Source organism: Trachinotus anak, unplaced genomic scaffold (genome assembly GCF_046630095.1).
Source record: "Trachinotus anak isolate AG129_WGS33_773 ecotype Australia unplaced genomic scaffold, CSIRO_AGI_Tana_v1 ptg000026l, whole genome shotgun sequence".
Classification (NCBI taxonomy): domain Eukaryota; kingdom Metazoa; phylum Chordata; class Actinopteri; order Carangiformes; family Carangidae; genus Trachinotus; species Trachinotus anak.
The window spans coordinates 2,372,427-2,392,707 of NW_027273877.1; the positions used below are offsets into that span (position 1 = coordinate 2,372,427).

Genomic DNA, 20,281 nt, shown 5'->3' on the forward strand with positions numbered 1-20,281 from the left:
CAGGAGGTAAAACATCTTCTCTAAAATCTCTCAAATAAAATGTGTAAATCTTTCTCTTACTGGTGTATGAGCATCATCGTTCATTGAAATATACTTTGAAATAACATCTCTATTTCCAGCTGCCTGCTCGTGTTCTGTGAGAACTGTGTATCCCTTTTTATCGCATAAAGAAAACAGCCTTGATTTGATTGTTTTCCTACAAGCCCTGATATTGTGACCTTATTTCCCCCGGTAAAGAAGTTGGCCATGACTTTGCAGCCACACCTTGGCTTCGTCCATGACAGGAGCTGTTTTATGCAACACTGAACAGGACATATAATATTCAAGACAGAACTGAATTCTAAACACAGGCTACGAGCATGAAGAGGAACTTCCAGCTGGGACTGCCAAAATACTCTCTATTATGTCATGCTGAATCCAAGCACAATCCCACACACACACACACACACACACACACACACACACACACAAACACCAGTTGAGGTGCAGCCACTCTAAAAGAAAAAAAAAGCATGAAAAACATTCCCACTCAAACAAGTGGGAGTCAAACTCCAGCAGTTCTCAAGTTACATGTAAATCACGTTTGATCAGCTCAGGGGGACTGGCAGCTTTGAACAGCCCACGACGTTGCAGCGGCAGTGATTAACTCATCTGCCCGGAAGTCTCTTTGACCAGGAGATGTGTGGGGTCATTCAGAAATAGAGGTCTATTATGCTACGGTCCATTGCCCCTGGATAGAGGAGGTAACTTCTTTGGATTCTTTCTATGGATGAACCCTGTGTGGAGAAAGACAGAGGGTGCGGGGTGGGGGGGGTGCAAAGGTGGCAGTCGCCCTGGCAGCCCCTCAGGGCTCAAGGAGCTCAGGGATTTTCCTCGCTACCCCATAGCGGTCACGGACACGGAGGCTTCACGTGCAGCCTCTCCCCAGAGGTAGAAAGCAGATGGCGGGGGATTAGCATCTGAATGTGGGCATGCAGATCCACGGGGGGTCTCCCTCTCCTCCTGCCTCCCCACAGGGGATAGGTGAGCTGAGGAAAAGACGGCTTGGGGAGGACAAAATCAATAATTGGCAACCCACAGTGTGCAGACAAAGGAAGAGGGAAAAGCTGGTGGCTTTAAACAGTCATGCAAAGGAAACAGCCAATTACAGAATCTTAATTATAATATGCCACTCAGTTGTTTTTGCTATACTCCTACTATATTTATTTTTGTGTTTCTCACACAACGCCAAGGAGTGGCATGCAAAATCTAAATGTAACACAACACAAAATGAAGCCTGCATATACAGTAGTCGGAGATAGCGATCAGGCCTAATGCTCCTGCAGACATGACAGCAGCAGAGATAACATCAGGACACATACTGAGTGACGCAGCTTTGAAGTTCACGTCTGAGATCTTTGGACTCGAGCTGCACAGTCATAAAAACATGCAGGTATCAACAATCATTTCTTCAAAAATGAAAAAACACATCCTCCGTCCCTGAATTAACACATCACGGTTTTCTTACCTGACACAGGAAATGACTTACACTAACACAATTCACACACAAGGTAAACAAAAGGAAGTAGCAGAGGGGAGACAGGAGTATATTCTGCAACATTATGTCTTAAAACATACAGACACACAGCACAGCACAGCACAGCGGGATTTTGCCCGTCGCTGCAGTGAAAAGTTGTTTATGAAAAATGTCGGGCAGTTTAGATGCAGAGGTAAAACTCAGAGGACAGGTTGGCTGTTCCTCCGAGACCAAGAAAGTGAACAGTTTTTGCTGCATAATCCATTAAACCTACACACAAAGAACATTGACTGTAAATGTTTATATGGAAACTGGGGCCACAGTTATGTGCCATATGAAACACTGAATAACTGCAAGGCATGACCCTCATAATAATAATCCCAGACACCAGTAGTAAGCTGCCTCTCAACTAAACCCAAAAACCTCAATCTGACAACTAAAATGATTCATAGTAGTGTCTTCCTGCAATAACAACATGCTTATGCTTGTATATCTGCATAGCTGAGGTTGGCACTGACTCTCATGAGAAAACAGAGAAATCTGGCCGCCGTGAGCTCAAGTGCTTCACTTTATCACCAGTTTATCACCAGCCATTGTCTGCATTAAAGAGACCGGCCACACTGGGTCAACAGCACCCAGAAACACAAATCTCTCCCGGAGAAAAACCCTGTCACAAATCTCATTGTGGCGGAGAACAACACTTTCCTTCCCCAGAGGCCGTCCATAAACATCTGGTGATGCGCCGAAATAAAGCTAATGGCTCCTTTTTCTACCAGGGATTTATGCTCTTTGATTTAATGAGGTGACCCGAGGCAGCTAAGTCTCCCACCCCACCTCAACGAGACAGGGCCTTAAGGATACATGCTGCGTCATACATGAGCACGGACTCTGTTTCTGCTATTGAATCAACATGGTTGGTCCCTTGAATGCTGCAAGAGGAACAAACAAACAAGTCCCTTATATAAACCTCTGATAGCTGTGTAAGGATTTTGGCCTAATCAGGGAATTCCCTGGTAGAAAGGAAAGGAAAGGAAAGGAAAGGAAAGGAAAGGAAAGGAAAGAGAAAACAAGAGCAAGGGAAGGAAACAAGATGGAGGAAAGAGAAGCAGAAACGTGTGAATGCTATTTTTCCGGCTCCTGTCCATGTCCTCTTACTACAGAGCGAGGCAGAGCAACACAGAGGGTCTACACACTGGTACTCAAAAGGGTCATTTGAGGGGCTGGTTTCCATGGCAGGGGTTGCCGTGGTGAGGGGGGCCCTTGATGGTCCCAATGGGGCAGTAGGAACAGTCAACACTTCAAAACAACACAGACAGTCCGGGTGGAAGATAATTGTGAATGAGAGAGTGACTGCAGTGTAGCGCAAGAAGCATTTACTGCCTGCAGCTAACGATCATTTTCACCAGAGACAAATCTAACCATTCATTTTCACATTTTTTTGATTAATCGATTGATCCCTTGATCAACAAAAAAATGCCCATCACACTTTCATAAAGCCCAAGGTGGCTTCTTCAGCTGTTGAGTTTTATCATATATATATAGTTTTATCTGATATAATTTCAATTTATGTAATTTATTATAAGAAATGCAGCAGATTCTATCATTTTGAGGGGCTGGAGCCATTAATAGATGGCATCTTTGCTTGAAAAATTACATAAATGATTATTTGATTATCACTAATTGATCAATTGTTGCAGTTCAATGCTGTCTATTGTTTTATTCTTTCATTTGAAAATACTATAAAAATATCAAATATACAAATATGAAATTTGGCTTTGGCCTTAAAAAATGAGCTGAACAATTAATTGGTTATTAAAATTTGTCAATGACTGATCAACTAACTGAGCAACCAACTAATCATTTCCAGTAAAAACGAGTTTATAGGTGGATTTGCCCTAAATTACAACCTGCATGTTTTTCATCTTCCCATGTCTGTTGCATGTCTGAGAGAGGATGTTGGGTATGCTGGTAAGCCCCTGCCTTCAGACACATTCAGTGGCAGTCACAGTAAAAACCCTTCCTGGAAGCTGGCCAGGAGGTCCACTACACACACAGTCAGCTGCTGTGTCCCTGCAGTCCAGTTGGAGACTGACTTACAGGAATGTGATGTACCATCAGTGCATTCACGCCGCCCATCTGTTTCTACGTTTCACACTGGCTTTACAGAGCTGCTGTGTGAGAGGTCCCCGTGAACTGGGGGTTTCCATTCATCCAAAATACGCCTTTAACAAGCAGATGCACACAGGCACATAGATGGACAGTTACAAGCATCCACATGTGCACTAAAACATGCGTGCACTAACACAGTTAAGAGATGTTCTGGTTTAGTTTAGGAGGCTCCAGGCCCTGAGAAGCAATTTATACTGAATGCTTTGAGATGTATATTCATGACAATACATTCCAACTTTTTTCCCTCATAATGGATCAGCTGAAAAATACACTCACACTGAGATGCAATTGGGAGAAATTGTTCATAAAAGCACGAAGAAACCTGATCTAGAGTCTGCATGTTCTAACAATACATGGACTTCAACAATGAGGCTCATTCATTCCTCCAGTACACTTCACCCAATGTATTAGCCTCCAACCGCTGCCGGTCGGCTGTTTGCAAAAAGGATGGGGAGAAAACAATCTAGCTGTTTAGCCTGAACATCTGGAAATCATAAAGACTCGGCACTACGTAGCTTAGCCGCTACGCTAGGCTAACGGGAGGTCCCCAGCCCATTCAGGAAGGAGCTAAGGCTCATTAGCGGTTTCTTCCCACCGTTGGCCCGGGTCAGAGTCCGAAAAACGAGACCAGTAGCCTGACATGTAATGACTGCAGCTCCTTGTGCATCATTTAGGCTATTATTAAGTTTTAAAATAGTTCTGGCTTTGATGGACAAGTGAAGTATAAAAAAAAAAAAAAAAAAACATTGTGTGGCAGAATTTCATTTTTCCCCTCATGCATTTTCAAGAACTCATGCTTCATGGAAAGAAAATTGAAGATGAGATGATTCAAAGATGTTATTAAAGAGCGGTCATCTGTACATCTTTAACACTCAATGTCATCGCCAACTGTAGGCTGAAAGTTTCTGAAGCATATTCCTTCAAATGTATCTGTTTGCATTCAATTGAAATTTCCTTTAAATCCAGCCAAGCTTTAGTTCTTTGCTGACATGAAAACCGATGCAGGAACAAGCTGGCAACATACGCAGCGCCATCCAGGATATGTCAACAGCCCAGTTGCTTGCATTCTTCGGCGCCAATTAGGGGTGTGAAACCTCAAACAGCAAGTTCAAGCTGGACTATATATCATAACGCTGCTGAGACAGAGACACATAAACTTCCTGTAATAGCTCCGTGTGAACGTACAGCACATTTTTTGCTTGGAATGCGTTGTTGGGCACTTGTCCACAAAAACTGATCTATATAAAGAAGCTTTCCAGAGGAGGAAATAAGTCGGAGGCACAGGGATCAACATGGAGTAGATTTGCTGTGCTCAAGCCAAGTCCACCTGGTAGGCGGTTTGTGTAATTTGTCTCTCAGAAATACAATTTCATTCCTACACACTTCCCCAGCCTCTCATGAACAACCTGCCATCAGCATGCTGACCTCACGGGTTAGCTGAAAACACAAAATTCAAAATTCAGAGGCGAGAGTGGCAGGAAATATTAGAGATGCCAATATCTGAGGGAGTTTAAGTGTAGGAATGCCCTGCATGAGTGTCCTCTCTGTCGAGGGGCATCGTCCGTGAGGAATGAAATGCGACACTGGCTGTCAGGGCTTGTTTGAGACTGGCTGCTAGTCAACCGTAGACGGAGCTCTGGTCCAAGGACAAGCAGGGTGGGTGGATGGTTGGTTGGGGAGACTGTCCTGTACCGCGGAGGTCACAGGATGGATCTCAGTGCCAGACACACCGGCTTTTATCAAACTTAAAAAGAACTCAACACACAGAGTGCTCAACAATAATAAAAGGTCCACTCAGAAACAATGAATCCCACAAATGTCTAGTTGGTGGTGTGCTCGACATCTCTTGCTCAATTAAGACGCACAGGACTTCATTTTAACAGCTGTTTCAACTACATCTGGAAGGCATACTGAACGTTGCTGTTTGAATGTGATGCATTACAACAAGTGGTAGGGCTTTTTTTTTTTTTCCCAGCAGCTCTCTGGAGTCAGAGTAAATGTCCATCTATCTCCTGCAGGGTACGTTCTTCTGCTTTCATAGTGTACATCAGCTGCTAGATGTTACTTCAAACATGCAACAGCAGGGAGCAGGCTTAAGAACATGCACAGGGAGAAAGCTTCAATATCCATATTTTCTTAGAAAGAAGCCTTGAGCAAGACTTTCACAACTGGCTGACCTTTTCATTATTAATCAATTTGCCAGTTACTTAATGGTTTTGTCTCTAAAACATCAAAAAACTGTGAAAAGTGCCCGTCACATTATCCAATGTTGTCACCAAATGCCTTATTTTGTCTGACGTACCATCTAAAACCCAAACATGTTCAAGTTATTGTAAATTCTCACATTTAAGAAGTTAAAAGCACCAAACTTTAAGTATTTGTGCTGCAGAATGGCTTTTAATGATGAATCAATTATCAAAATAACTACAGATTAATTCCTTATTGACTAATTGATTAATCCCTGCAGGTCTAGAGAGAAGTGTGAGGTGAGTGAGTGAATCAGTGACACCTGGTAGACGTTGGTGACCACAAACTGCCAGATTTTTAGTTCCCAGTCCTTGACTTGCTGCCCATCAACACATTCATTCTTCTACACCTGCCTCTGTGTCTGCTTAGCACTCAAGTAGGAGGGTGTGTCTTTGAGAACGTGTAAATGTGTGGCTTCACCATATGCAGGTCAACAGGCCATTTGGTTCCTCTGACGTATGTGAATTAGATTAGGTCCCTCTCACGGTCAAGACCTAATCACGTATGAAAGCACAGTTCTGCCAGTTCCCATCAGACACCTGTAGCGCAAAGGGCCTCAGACAGGAGGAGCTGCAGGGGACAAAGACGCATCCTGAGTCTTCCAACACCTGTGACAGTGGCGCTGGAAAGCTCTGGGTTCACCTACTTCACTGACATTAAACCCAGAGAGCATGCAAACAACCCAAAAACGAGATCCACATCATCACTTAGATATCTCCAAAACCCATCATGACACACACGCAACAAAATGCTCTCCCTCAGTCAAACCAGCTCACATCAGTCCACAAACAGATCCAGAAACTGATCTTTGCTCCAAACATTGTTCCAATACAATCCCAGCCCACGGGGAAGAATCGGCCAACATGGCGTGTCTTAATTTCAGTGGAGCGCGGAGTGGTTCTGTGGTTTCGAGACTTTGACGGTGCACCTAACCAGAACTGACGTTGGTAAATATACTTAACGTTCCCGCGTGGTGCAGGGAGGTGGATTGAGTTTCCTGGTGGTTGGACAAGCAAGACGTGGCTAAATGTATGGCTCAAACACACACACACACACACACACAAACAAACACACAATTACATTTTAGATTTGAACAAGTCTTATTTTCAGAGATTATGCAAGTAAGCACACACACACACACACAAACCCAACCTGTTGGGTCGTTATTAAGGTCATTTCAATTACTGCATCAGTGATTAGACTCAGCCCAATCTGGCCTGATAGGGGCTTGTCCCTTCAGGAGAATTAGGTGAAACCTGACACAATCGCGACGTGTTCTCCTAATGCACTTTGCCAACCTCCATTTGGCCCCCCAAGATGATGGGGAAAGGAATTAATGTGTCCAGCCTGTATCTTACTGGGAAAGCACACTGAATTATATTTGAATTATATATGAATATACACTATGTGTGGTTATATATGTATTATGTATAACTTTCAGCTCATTCTTTGCATTTAATGTGAGGCTAATTGGCACCTATCAAGCGCAAAGTGCTGGTACAGTGCTGCTTTGAATCAATAAAAGTCAGCATTACACTCGGACAGGAAGTGCTTACATGTAGTCACTGACATTGACAAAATGAAGGAAACATTTTAAATGATGTTCGTGGCGTGGAATGGTTTTGTTTGCCCATCTGTGGCACACAATACAACCTGCAAGTCCATATGTATATTCTTCTCTCATGGCAGTAAAACCAATTCCTGTACAATTGTGGTACTTTTAGATCAAATGGAATCTGACTGAACGAGCAAACCCAACGAATCACACTCAACTAATCTGAGTCTCAGGTTAGTAGACCTGAAAAACCTCCATGTTGGCTCAGATTGTACTCAAAATCCAACATCATCAGCTCGGGAGGATGTTGTTTTCATTACATTCCTCGTCCATAGCTGGGGTCTTATGAGCCAGCGACTGGAATGTGCAAATATAAAAACTGGGGTGCAGTTTCATGCGAGCAGTAATTCCTTTCCATGAAGGCATGTTTTCACATCCCGACGTGGGAAATCTACAGTTCCTGTTTCTCCTCAGAATGTGGAGGCTGAGGCGACACTGAAAGGAGGCAGGCTTGGAATAGATCCATGCTTAATGGAAGTCTGGACATTTCCAGATCATTATCTAAGGCTGAATATATATAAAATGACATTAAAACCAATCATGACAGGTCCTCCATTAAAAACCACCAGACAGGGAGAATCAGGGTTTGGTTATTTGGTGGCTCCCAGCTGCCATAACAGAATGATTGTGATCAATTTAACTAAATCACACTTAATATATGAGTGATATTAAAAATGCATGTGTTCTTGAAGCCTTGCAACCTTTTGCTGAAGCATGGTGGTAATGTCTGCAAGGGTATCTGGCTGATGCCAACCACAAGCTGGGCTACTCCCCTATCCACAATGCATGAATTGGCAACATATTACCTGCAAAATATACGCACTTGGATGATCTCAATTATAATAATGTGCACTTATATTCATTGAATCCGCCGCCTTTCTTCGTCAGTGAGTGTGCTGTGCTGCAGTGGATGGCTGAGGAGCCGCGCCGGTTTCAGCACCATGCAGGCGTGGACCAGAACAAAAGGCGCAGGCTGCAGCAGCGGAGAGAGGCGCACCAGCGCGACCGATGCCGCAGATCAGACACAGTTCAACATGATTTCACATCCGCGCACAGCCGCATTTTTTTACCTCAGACCTACACAACGAAAACCGACGTGAAGCTGCAAATTCCCTGCCGAGATTTTACCACATCAAACTGATGATTCATATCTGTAAATCCATACACATAACTCCACATCACTCCATAAGGTGCGTACGCACCGCAGCTGAGGATTAGTGGACAGCGATGACAGCATTAATGCACACTTTGACTTTTTATAGAAACTTTTACAGATGCCAGGGTTGCATTAAAATGACTGAAACAATACATTTATGCGGAGTAGAGCGATTTTAAAGCCTCCTTTCCTCAGTAAATGATAAACAAAGTGGTTCAGCTCTTACCTGGAGGTTTAGGCTGCTGAGCGGCACTAATACCCTTGTGTGTGAAGGGAGCTGTAGTGACAATGAGAGCGGTATGGGGCCCTCTGATCCCTCCCACCGCAAATTAAGCTACCGTAAATGCAGCAGTGTAGGCGCAACGGGATTGTATGGCTGCAACATGCATGCCAGGCAATCCCTCATTGTGATTATGGGAACATTTGTGCAGCATGTTTCGAGTGCATATATGCAAGAAATGCATGCATACACATGCATACACATACAGGTGTACACTGAGGTAAAGCCACACAGCAAGGTGCTGAAGGGCTTCTGCATCTCAACGCCATGATTTGCTGAAAGGGGGAAGCATTGTGTCAGCAGTGGAAGTGAGTGCAGAGCTGAAGCACTGGGGTGTGGCTGTTGCTGAGGAAAAGATGGAGAAGGGAGGAAGAAGAGAGAGAGGGGAGGAGAGGAGAGGGCAGGGGGATAAAGCCGACTTGATGCCAAGGGGAGCGCAGGAAGGAGGGGCAGGGAAGAGAAGAAAAGGGAAAAGACAGAGGAATAAGGGGAGAAGTATAAGAAGGGACAAGAGCAAAGGCGAGGGAAGGGTAGAGGATGCATTAGTGAGGAGTAGCTGCCCCTCCGTCCCCCCAGGTGAGGTGCGGAGGGAGGGGAGGGGGCTGTCTGCTGTCTGCTTCTTCGGCTGGCACTGATGTGTTTTTTTTGGCATCAGAGGGCCAGACTCTTATGCAGTACATTTACAGCCACATACACCAGATCCAAAAGGACGCAAATACAAGGTTGTGCAATGGATTGAAATGGTATATTCAAGATAAAAGACCTTGGTACTGTATAGTTTTACCGATTCAATGTATAAAATGCACAGAGACAGATGCCTGAATGTCAAATAAATAAATGAAACAGTCATGCAAAGTAAATGAATAGAAAATAAGGATGAAACTTTGCAAAAACTGCTTTAAGTCATCTAGTCACATTCAACAGTCTGCTTTCGCCTGCTGTATTTGCTGCAATGCAATCAAATGGAAGTGTGGTCATCTGTCATTCTTCTGCCAGCTCCGTGTTAACATTTACTGCCATCTATTGGTGGAAATAACACAACGCAGGGGGAGGGCACGCTGACGCTGAACATTTGGACAATTTAACCCCAAACCCAACCCCGAAATAAGATCAAACTCATGAGAGCACAACAAGAGATGGCAAAAAATCATGAAAAACCTGATACAAATCATTAGTGACAAAACTGCATTGACTCTGTGTTTCAAGGATGTGGAAACTGTGCATTTTATTTAATATCAATTCTGGACATCATAGGCCAATAAAATATATTCCAAGTTTATTTCATTAAAAGAACAGTCAGAGTCAGACAGTAGGAAGACACTTCCAGTGTTGACAAAAAGGCATCAGGATCCATCAGCAATCATCTCTTCTGTCACTACATCCTGTACACAACCAACCATCGGACGGGTTCATTTACAAAAATATTTTTCAGTTCATTTCACCTGAAATCTAATACATCCAAATATTTTTGAATGTAACATATGTACAACTATAACTACAGTTGGGGTAAGTGGGCAGAAACAGACATAAGAGTAGGTCATGATTTTAGCAAAGCCGTTAAGATGTAACTCACATCTGATTGAGGTGAAGTGGCTGTAAATTATTTATTTATTATTACAGAGCGAAAAAAGCATTTATGAGTTGCATTTTAGTGCCAAGAAATTTGACTTTTCATATGTCAGAGGAAGAAAGTGTTATTTCTTCTTTAGTTACAGTGTGGCTGTAATTCCCTGTCTGATTTCAAACATGATTAAACAACATTCTGCAAGACCTTTTTTTTTTTTTTACAACTGTTCATGATCATCTAAAACCTTTACCAAGGTTTCAACTAAAAGCAAACATCTATGCAAACCACCCCACTTTCCCTAGTGCTCCTCCACCATGAAAACTTCCAGATGTCTCACTTCTGGCTGACAATGCTGCGGGCGATAAGCTCTTTCATGATCTCATTGGTGCCTCCATAGATGGGCTGTATACGGGAGTCCACAAATGCCCTGGAAAGACAGAGTCAAATAACTTGTTGACTGACAAGACAAAATACAATAAAACAACCTGGGATTCTTCCCAACAGTCACACCTCCTCTCCTTGTTACACCGGTAATGTGACTCTTACTTGGCAATGGGGTATTCCCACATGTAGCCCCAGCCTCCATGGAGCTGCAGGCACTGAGTGGCAACTCTGTTCTGGAGGTCAGACGCCCTGGAAAAAGGGCAAAAGACGAGGACATCAGCACATGGCCTATGTTAGAGAAGCTGGTCAGAAACACAAAAACACATTCTCACCAAAACTTGGCCATGGAAGCCGTGGAGGGATCCAGGCGTTTCTGAGCATGGAGCTGAAGGCAGTTATCAACAAAGGCTCGGCCCACACAGATCTCAGTTTTCAGCTCAGCCAGCTTGTGCTGAACAGTCTGTGGAGTGAAATTAGACGTAATGATATTTATTTTCTGAACGGGAAATTCTGTTTCGAAAGCCAGTGCAAACATGTTCAGCATTAAAAGTAGGCAATGAAAATGCTGGCTGCCGGTTGAATTACACAAGTTCAATAACAAACACGACACTTCTAGGAAGCTTGTTACAGACCTGTAGGTGAGCGATTGTCTTCCCGAAAGCCTTCCTCTGCATCACATAGTTCCTGGTTTCCTCAAACATGAACTCACAGCTCGCTATGGCCATGTCAGCTATCACCAGACGCTCCTATTCCAGAAGATGACAACAGGATTTACTATCAACCGAACCCAAACAGTAACTGATGAACATTTAAAAACATGTTGATTCACAGGCAAGCTCAGAGTTTTAAAGGGTGTCTTTTTTAGGATTTCTAAGCAGGATTTATTTATATTTCTATTTATTTACAGTAGACACTGGAGATTATTATATCCTCAGCAGGCGCAATTGAAAAATATGTGCATCATGTTAATGTGTTCAGATTCGAGAAGTGGGATTTTTAATGCAAAATGCCCCTTTAGTCATTGAGTTCCACATTTTTCCCACGTCTCTTTCACCTGAGGCAGTTCATTCATCAGGTAGTAGAAACCCTTGTTCAGTTCACCCAGGAGGGCGTCAGCTGGGAGCCGCACATCCTCAAAAAACAGCTCAGCTGTGTCCTTTGAAAGAAGAGGGAAAAGAATTAGTGTCCTGACATTTATTCTGGCGTGACCTCTCGTAGGATGGTAGGAGATTGTACAGCACCTGGGCCTTCAGGCCAATCTTCTCCAACTTGCGTCCTTTCTGGAAGCCCTTCATGCCGTCCTCCACCAGGAACAGACTGATGCCGTGTGCCGCTGTCTTTGCCTCCCGGTTGGTCACGGTCACCACCACCACCAGGTCAGCCATCCAACCGTTTGTAATAAACACCTGAGGACGGAAGATGGAGGAGAATTGAAGCTCATGTTGAGCTGCGATGAAATGATGTTTTTGCATTTTCCACTCAGTGCCTTGTTGCCGTTGAGGATCCAGTCGCTGCCGTCCTTCTTGGCATACGTCCTCACACCTTGAAGATCACTGAGAAAATAAAGAGGATGCGTCATCAGAGCTACGCCACATTAGTGCTACGCATGGTGATTTCTTTGAAGGTGCATCTGCGCTCCAGTCCTGACCTGCCTGCTCCTGGCTCTGTCATAGCAATAGCAGTGATGCATTTCCCAGCAGTCATGTTGGGGATGAAGCGTTCAATCTGCTCCTTGCTACCATAGTTGACGACGTAGGGCATGACAATGTCGGAGTGCAGGGCGAAACCCGGGCCTGAGCAGTTGGAGTACATTCTGCAGGGCAAAAACAGTTAGCCAGTGTTTGATCTCAGAGATGACTACCTGTGTTTCTGATTTTAAGAGCAACTCACTGCTCCTCCCAAGTGACAGCCGCAGAAAACAGGTCTCCTCCAATGCCACCGTGCTCCTCTGGTATCATTACTCCCAGCAGGCCTTGCTCACCAGCCTTCTCCCACACCTCCCTGCTTACCTGACCTGCCTTCTCCCAGCTGGAACAAGAAAAGGGAATTGTTATTTTTGGTGGTTGTGTGTCTCCTTTCGTGGCCATCTTCTTGTGGCTGTTTTGTGTCTCACTGCAGGTGTGTGATGGATTTTGCAACAAGCATTGTTAACAGTAGTAGGCCAGTAGGCCCCTCCGGTAATCCATCCATGCTTACACCTACTCCTTGTGGTGTGGAACCACTTCTTCTTGAAAGAAGCGCCGGACGTTTTGTCTGAAGAGATCATGGTCCTCGTTGAAGATGCGACGGGTCCCAATGTCCATCAGGGTTTTGGCACTGGAGGTCTCTGGACGGGTCGACAGGGCAGACTGCCCATGATCCTGGGCCTGACTGTGCTGTAGTCTGGGAGGAATTACAGAAATTCAACCAATTGTGATCTGATGTAAAGATACCACTGGCACTGGCATTGGACTTGGGCTGAAACTAAGAATTTTTGTCTTGATCAATACTTTGGTCCATTACATGTCACAGAAATTAATTAATTAATTAATTTAAAAAAACAATAGTGATTTCCTGAATGTAAAAACGTGACAACATATGTGTATTGGACGTTTCTTTCCATTCATTTGGATTTTCAAATTAAAACTCCCACTTTCCTTATCACAAGAAAGGAAGTGTGTCAAAGGTCATCGCGACCCACTTCCACTTTTACAGGCGAGAGACAGGGGATCGGTGTACCTTCACAGTGGATTGCAAAAATACAACTACTACTGCAACATGAAGTTAAACTAAGTAGTCAAACAGTGAGGAACGATCCAGATATTTCTCGCAGCCATTGCTGATATTTTTCCACCTCGCACGCTTCAGAAAGTCAAACGCTCACATTATTCGGACTACATTTACCGTGCAGCAGCTGCAGACAGCATCTGTCCCCGTCCGAGGACATTTCTCAGCCCCACAACACAAGGCTGGGTCATTTTTGTCACTAACATCCTCGCTAAAAAACAACAAACTCGCAGGACGAACAACTCTGGCAACCAGGACACAGATCGTCTGAACATACAGACGTATCACTTCGCAGTGAATCGCTTGCCCCCTTGTCTCTGCGCAGCAAAGTAAAGTTGTTTTGTTGTCGCCTCTGTTTGTCGACACTGTTTTTTATTTAGGTGTAATTTAGTTAAAATAAGGTTAAAAGGAAATTATACGCATGTAGTTTAAAGAGCTTCTCATCCTCCGGGGTTGAGGATGTTTTGTCCATGGAATCGGGAGCAGAGTGAGACCTCTTACTTCATCCTTCTCTCAGTGCAGATAGTTCTTCTACGGAAGCCTGCAGAAGAGCTGTGATTCAACGATGCCGTTCACTGGTGGGAATAAAGTTGTTGCAGTGGTATTATAACATATGAATAGCATACGGAAGCGGAATGCATTCACTTGAGAGAAAAAAAAAATCTGCTCTGTTGTTCTGAATGAACGAGATAATTTTTCATGGAAATGGTTTGGACACAAAACCTTGGCTGTTCTTATTAAATCTGAATAATGGAAGTCTGTGCACTTCAGCCTCAGTACAGCACAAGGGGGCAGGCTGTCTTCAGGGTCCAACCTCTAACTTTGGACCTTTCTGCCCCAGGTTGCATGATTGTTAGTGTTTGGCAGTGTAGGCTCATACATTTATTTCCTTCTATGCTTCATAAGGATGCAAAAAAGCAGCAGTGTGTCTTAAATGCGCCCTCATTCACAATGTACATTTTTTGGATAGTAATTGTCTGTACAACTTTTACTGTCATGTTAAATCATTTGTGTAAGTTCAAAAGGGCAGCAAGTGCGTGTGATAGGTAATGTCTCAATATTTGCTCTTATGCTCAGGCTCAGGAAAAAATTACGTAAATCCAGATTCAAACAAACCTTAAAGATAGCAAATCATATCTACATGAGTGCTAATCAAATAGCTGTAAACTGTAAGAAATACCATTTCATTATTTAAATTTTTTCTTCTGATTTAAAATCATTTTAAACAGGATATTTCTGTCTTTTGCAGTTTCATTCCAGCAGCGTAATTTCATACCTTAAAGCCACCCTGTGTAACGATAAAATGCAACAATACTAAAATGCACTTGCAGTCTAACTGAGTAATGTCTGTTAATCAGCAATGTCTATTTAAAGTTTGTTAATATTAGTTAACATTAGCTTCTACAAGCTACTGGTCATACCAGACCAAGTAAGGCAGTAGCAGCAGAGTGTTGTGAATGTGTTTTCAACTTTTCATTTGTCATTATCAATGAATTATCAATGAATCTTTCAAAAGGTGCGTGGGGTTTGCATTAAATGTGACGTCTAGGGTATATTTTTGCACCTACACTACAGCATATCTGCAAATATATGTGGTCAATGAAAGATCAAGAATCAGCCCAGATGGGATGTACGTTGGAAAAGTTTATTCTGAAATGAACAGAGTGAAAATAAATAAAACTTTTCGGGGAAGTGGGAGACTTTTGGCGGTCAATCCACGACCATTCTCCAGCACCTTTGGCATTGCTGGGCCAGTGGTGGTGTGACTGAATGAGGTGGCGGTGGGAAGGGAGGGATCTACCCTCACTTGATGAGCGGTCACCCCTTCTCCCCCGTTCCTCACCCCATGCGGAGAGTGGAGACGCGCCCCGGGGGGGAGTAGAGGCCAAGTGATGGGGGGGTCTACAACGGAGAGATGGTGATGTCCCGAGAGAGGAGGGTTTGAGACGAAGTGTAAAGGAAAACAAAATAAACAACAAGATGGGTTTGCTTCAACATCCCTTGTACATAGTCCTTGTCTTTCCTTGGTTGGTCTTTGAAACAGTGTAGATGTCCTGAACACTGCTGGGCTGTCTGTAGGCGAGCTACAGTTGGTTCAGCACTCCTACTGCTGGCCTCTTACACAGACATGATGTGCTTGACGAAAGCTGGAGGAAGACAAACACATATGTTCATATATTCATAAAAAAAAATAAAAAAAAAGAGAGAGAGAGGCATGCTGGGAAATTGATGCTTACCCTCATAGTGCACACTGCCGTTCTCGTCCTCCTGGCCGGCCATCAGGGCATCAATCTCAGGCTCGGTCATCTTCTCTCCTGGAGTTGCACAAGGATCCGTGTCAGGAGCCACAGTCTCCATTTCAAACACATGCTCACATACTGTACGAGCTCAGCAAACTATATTTGTGTGTTTCTATATTTGGGGAGGGTGACTTGAGACTCACCCAGGGTGGACAGCACGATGCGCAGCTCAGCGCCCATGACTGTGCCGTTGCCCTCCTTGTCGAAGACACGCAGACCCTCAACGTAGTCGTCGTAGGTACCCTTCTGGATGGCGTCAACCTCCTTCAGCATGGGCAGGAAAGCGTCGAAGTTGAGCCTCTTGTTGGCCATGTCTGTTGAGTTACAAATCACACAGGACATTAATACACATACTTCCATCTTAGAGCAAAAGAGAAAAGCACGGACCATCTTTTCTGTGTGTTTAGGCTGCTTCCTTTCAATGTTTAGGGGCCACAGAAAGGCAGGTTTGACCAGTCTCAAGTGACACTATGTACTTTTGAGAGTAGACAGGTCACATTCTTCATTCCACAAATGGAAAAGATTCTTGTTAATAGAAGCTTCCTTGATCTGGCTTCTCTTGTGCTTCCGCTATATTATGTTTTAGCATCTACCTTGATGTGATATGCAGCTTTTGTGTCTTTAAGCTTTGTGTGCTTTGTTTGTGTGCAATGGAGGGGGGGGGGGTCTTACCATCAGCGGATGGGTTGCCCAGAATTTTGTTAACGTCCTTGTTGGTGGGGTTCTGGCCCAGAGCGCGCATGATGTCAGCCACCTGGTTGTAGGCCACCTGGCTGTCACCAATTCTGTCAAAGAGACCGAAAGCCTCCTTGAAGTCTGGCCAGGAGGGGAGAGTCAAGAGAAGTTTTGAGTTACCAAGTACTAACACAAGTCAGTCAAAAAGAAATAAAGAAATTACATGATTTTGAATCTCAGTCCTCCGTTATAGCGCTCCCAGTGCTTAATGGGTTACACACTTAGATCTGAGGGTTCATTGTAACACAAGAAACTTTAGATGAAGACCAAATGACAAATGGTCAGTGGACATGAAAAAGAATCCCTCTTATGTTCAATCAAAACGTTATGTGTGATATGTCTGGTGTGACATCAATGCCAGTGATATTCTTTTTGGTGTCCATTAGATTCAGCCCCTTTGGGGTCCCATTCTATCTATTACAGGGTTCTTAGTCAGCTATGGCAGCTGCGGGGTGTCACACTGTGCTGAAGGATCAAAGACAGTAGAAGCCACATACTTCAGTCATTGTTCTCAGCTAATTGGGAACGACAGCTGTAACCAAGCAGAGAAGAGGAAGGTACCGACTGGAGTCTCAGCAAAGGTTATCTATTTCTATGAATCCTACCAGGAAGTCAACTCAAAGTCACCTTTTTGACAGATTAATGTGTGGATCCTGTGTGGTTTCTGAACAGCAGCAGCAGGAACAGCTGTACCACCCACTCATCCACCCCCAACCCTTCTCCATTCCTGCCTCCACTTGCATTTCGGGCAACATCGGGAGCAAGCTGATACACCCCGACAGAGCAACCCAGACCATATAGAGGCATGGCCCCATGGGCCTGCTCGGGTTAAGCACAAGAATGCTGACTGTGGTGTAATCAAAACCTTGCATGGCTTGCATGTACACCACTGGCAACTTAATGCTCGACATGTAGTATAAATGTACCAGAATGTAGAGAAGAAACACTGTCTCTTTTTTCTTGCAAAGAATTGCCAAATGGAAAGTCTGTTTCAAGAAACAAACTTGATAGGGAGCATCTCTAATAGATTTTAAACTCTATCACTTCTAGATGAACATACATAGTACTAGAACTCAAAATAACTATACAAAAAAATATTATTTTGACCCATTCAAATTGGGGATGAATGGAACTAAAATATTTTAAATGAGCATCAATAAGGGGAACACCATCAAATTCCTTCCACTAAACATAGAGCATGTTTATAGAGGACTCGTCTTTCAGCAGTGAACAAAAGGGTCTGGATGGTTCTGAACGGGTGGGGGTTGGGGGTGGGGGGGGGGTCACAGTTTGGATTCCTTGTGTAAGAGGATACCACCAGGCTTGCATCTTAAACCTTGGCCTTGGGATTAACACCTCTGCTGTGTAAGGGCCACTGGAGCTTGCAAGACAAGGCTAGGTCGGCTTAGAATAGACATATCTCAGATCCTTCTCAACAACTGGACAAGTCCCTGGAATGGCATGTCCTATGGTGGTCTTCACTCTGAAACTTTCTTCATCCCTATGTCCACATTTTAGCTGTTAATTTGGACTAAAGGTTCAACTAGGCAACCCTGCAGCTGCTCTAGCAGTTTGTTCAGTGTGACGATTGCTGAAAAATCCCTCACTGCTGCTGATAATGTTGCAAGTAAATGTCAATCTGCATGATGATGAGGGAGCGGGATTCTCGCAGCTGCTTTTCACATGCCAAATTATTTTGTAAAGGATGAGGATGAATCTGGCTGGTTTCTTCACTTACCTTCAATCTGGTCCGCTGAGAACTCGGTCTGTCACATAGAAACAGACAAAAACACACGTACACACACACACACACACACACACACACAAAAAGGTACATTTACGAACACATGAACACACAGAACACAGAGAAATGAATGAAAACATGATTTATGAGTATAGAAATAACACAGATGAAATCCATCTCATGCAAGACTTCCTAACAATGCTCAATCTAAGAAATTATTGCTGCAAAAACTGCAGGCGAAAATGATAAACATTTAACACATGACGGACAGTAATGTGAATGTATTTAAAGGCAGCGGTCCTGGGCCCAAAGTTACAAGTCTCAACCTTGAAATCTTCAGAGAAGTGAACTTTTTTCACAATTTATTAAGACAGTATCAAAAATGCCAGTCTTGATTTCTCCTCCCTAGCACCATTTCAGTGGTGCCAATAAAGTCCCAATTTTGGGCTTATTTTTGGAAAGATGGTATCCAAACCCATGACACAAAGATTCACCCCTGGTTGGTAATGAGAAAAAAAAGGTAACTCCATCGGTAGCGCCCCACCCAAAAGGTCCAAAACAGAATATTGTACACACCATTTTGGAGAGTAGGAGCTGGACGAGCGGAAAGAAAGGAGATGAGAAGCTGGAGTCCCAAGACAGAGTGGTCCTGAGCCATGGTCAAAGCCCCCTCTTATTTATCCCAGGCATGTGATGTCACATATGCTAATGAGGTAGATCAGATGACACGTTGGAACATCTTTAACTTTCTTAGGGCAAACGGAGAGGAGAGCTGTGTACCCTCGGAGCAGTGGGAGTAGGCCTTTAGAAGGGGACAGGGCTATTTTTAGAAGCCCAAAGAACTGTGTCAAGACTCTGAGTCCTGTGTCTCAAGATTTTAACCTGTTTTCAACTTCTTTCCCCTAAAAAAAAAAAACAAAAAAAAACATAAATGTTTCACTGACTTGAGAATGAAAGGTTCTCTCTTTCAGAAGAGATGTTTGGTTGATCCGTCTTGGTGAAAATGTAGACAACTCGGCTACCTGGAGTCCCACTTCAGAGGGGCTCCAGGCCCAGACAGCTCATTTACAAGGTGGTATTTTTAAACAGTGAGACTGCTCCAACCTCTTATGGTTAAATAGCAGCAGAGTGAAAACCATTCATTCAGACAGGTTTTTAAAAAGTTAACTTAAGTACTGAACTTAATACTCTTTGGTTTCATAATCCTACTGTGTGAGGTTTGTGGACGATGTACTTAAAATCAGAGATGCATGACATTATCTATAAAGACACTGCTAAGTTGATGTTTTTTGGTTTGCACAGCATATTTACTTTTATGGGACCTAATAAAGTTTATCACAGACATTATAGCTTATGATTGTTTTTGTTGCAGGTACTGTAGAACGTCTGGTGTATATTTTTCCCGTTCCACTTGCCCCCCCCCCCCTTTTTTTTTAAGAGCTTTCCATCCCAAGCTCTAGAAAAAGCTAGAACTGTGAGTGGACCCGCAGTTGGCCTTGTTTCATCACAGCAATAGCATCAATTGAAGAGTGGATTGAAGTATTAAGACCGGACAGTTCATTGTTTGAAAGATGATTATAGGTATTAAAGACAGTTGTTCCCACACTGGGTGCCATTTTCCATCTTCTGTTAGGAAATCTACTTTGTTGTTTCCAAATAATTGTGATGTATTGTATTTGTTATACATTGTGTATTACATCTGAATTCACGCTCGACTTCTTCATGTCTTCTTCATGTTCAGTGTTTGGAATCATTGCCATATAACGCTGCATATCTTTTCATCTTGGGCATAGATTGCCATG

The 20,281-nt window shown here is 43.6% G+C and overlaps 3 protein-coding genes across 9 annotated transcripts in view; all 3 read right to left on the reverse strand.

The window, feature by feature from the left end:
- LOC139609738 (microtubule-associated protein 2-like) overlaps nucleotides 1-8,996 on the reverse strand; it is a 54,959-nt gene extending 45,963 nt beyond the window's left edge. For all 7 annotated transcript variants that reach the window (XM_071464672.1, XM_071464676.1, XM_071464673.1 and 4 more), the window contains exon 1: nucleotides 8,930-8,996. The gene's annotated coding sequence lies outside the window, so the exon portion shown is untranslated. The remainder of the gene's footprint in view (nucleotides 1-8,929) is intronic.
- A 1,186-nt stretch (nucleotides 8,997-10,182) lies between these two features.
- On the reverse strand, nucleotides 10,183-13,977 carry acadl (acyl-CoA dehydrogenase long chain). The gene is made up of 11 exons (XM_071463996.1): nucleotides 13,818-13,977; nucleotides 13,137-13,316; nucleotides 12,825-12,962; nucleotides 12,583-12,747; nucleotides 12,421-12,487; nucleotides 12,176-12,340; nucleotides 11,989-12,090; nucleotides 11,567-11,680; nucleotides 11,267-11,394; nucleotides 11,097-11,183; nucleotides 10,183-10,977 (listed from the first exon to the last, which is right to left on the reverse strand). Exons 1-11 carry the CDS (start codon nucleotides 13,973-13,975, stop codon nucleotides 10,884-10,886), a joined length of 1,398 nt encoding a protein of 465 aa, XP_071320097.1. The 5' UTR covers nucleotides 13,976-13,977; the 3' UTR covers nucleotides 10,183-10,883.
- A 1,347-nt stretch (nucleotides 13,978-15,324) lies between these two features.
- Nucleotides 15,325-19,185, reverse strand: mylz3 (myosin, light polypeptide 3, skeletal muscle). Its single transcript, XM_071463999.1, has 6 exons — nucleotides 19,056-19,185; nucleotides 18,474-18,501; nucleotides 16,673-16,816; nucleotides 16,144-16,314; nucleotides 15,938-16,015; nucleotides 15,325-15,847 (listed from the first exon to the last, which is right to left on the reverse strand). Exons 1-6 carry the CDS (start codon nucleotides 19,056-19,058, stop codon nucleotides 15,819-15,821), a joined length of 453 nt encoding a protein of 150 aa, XP_071320100.1. The 5' UTR covers nucleotides 19,059-19,185; the 3' UTR covers nucleotides 15,325-15,818.
- Between the last annotated feature and the right edge of the window lie 1,096 nt (nucleotides 19,186-20,281).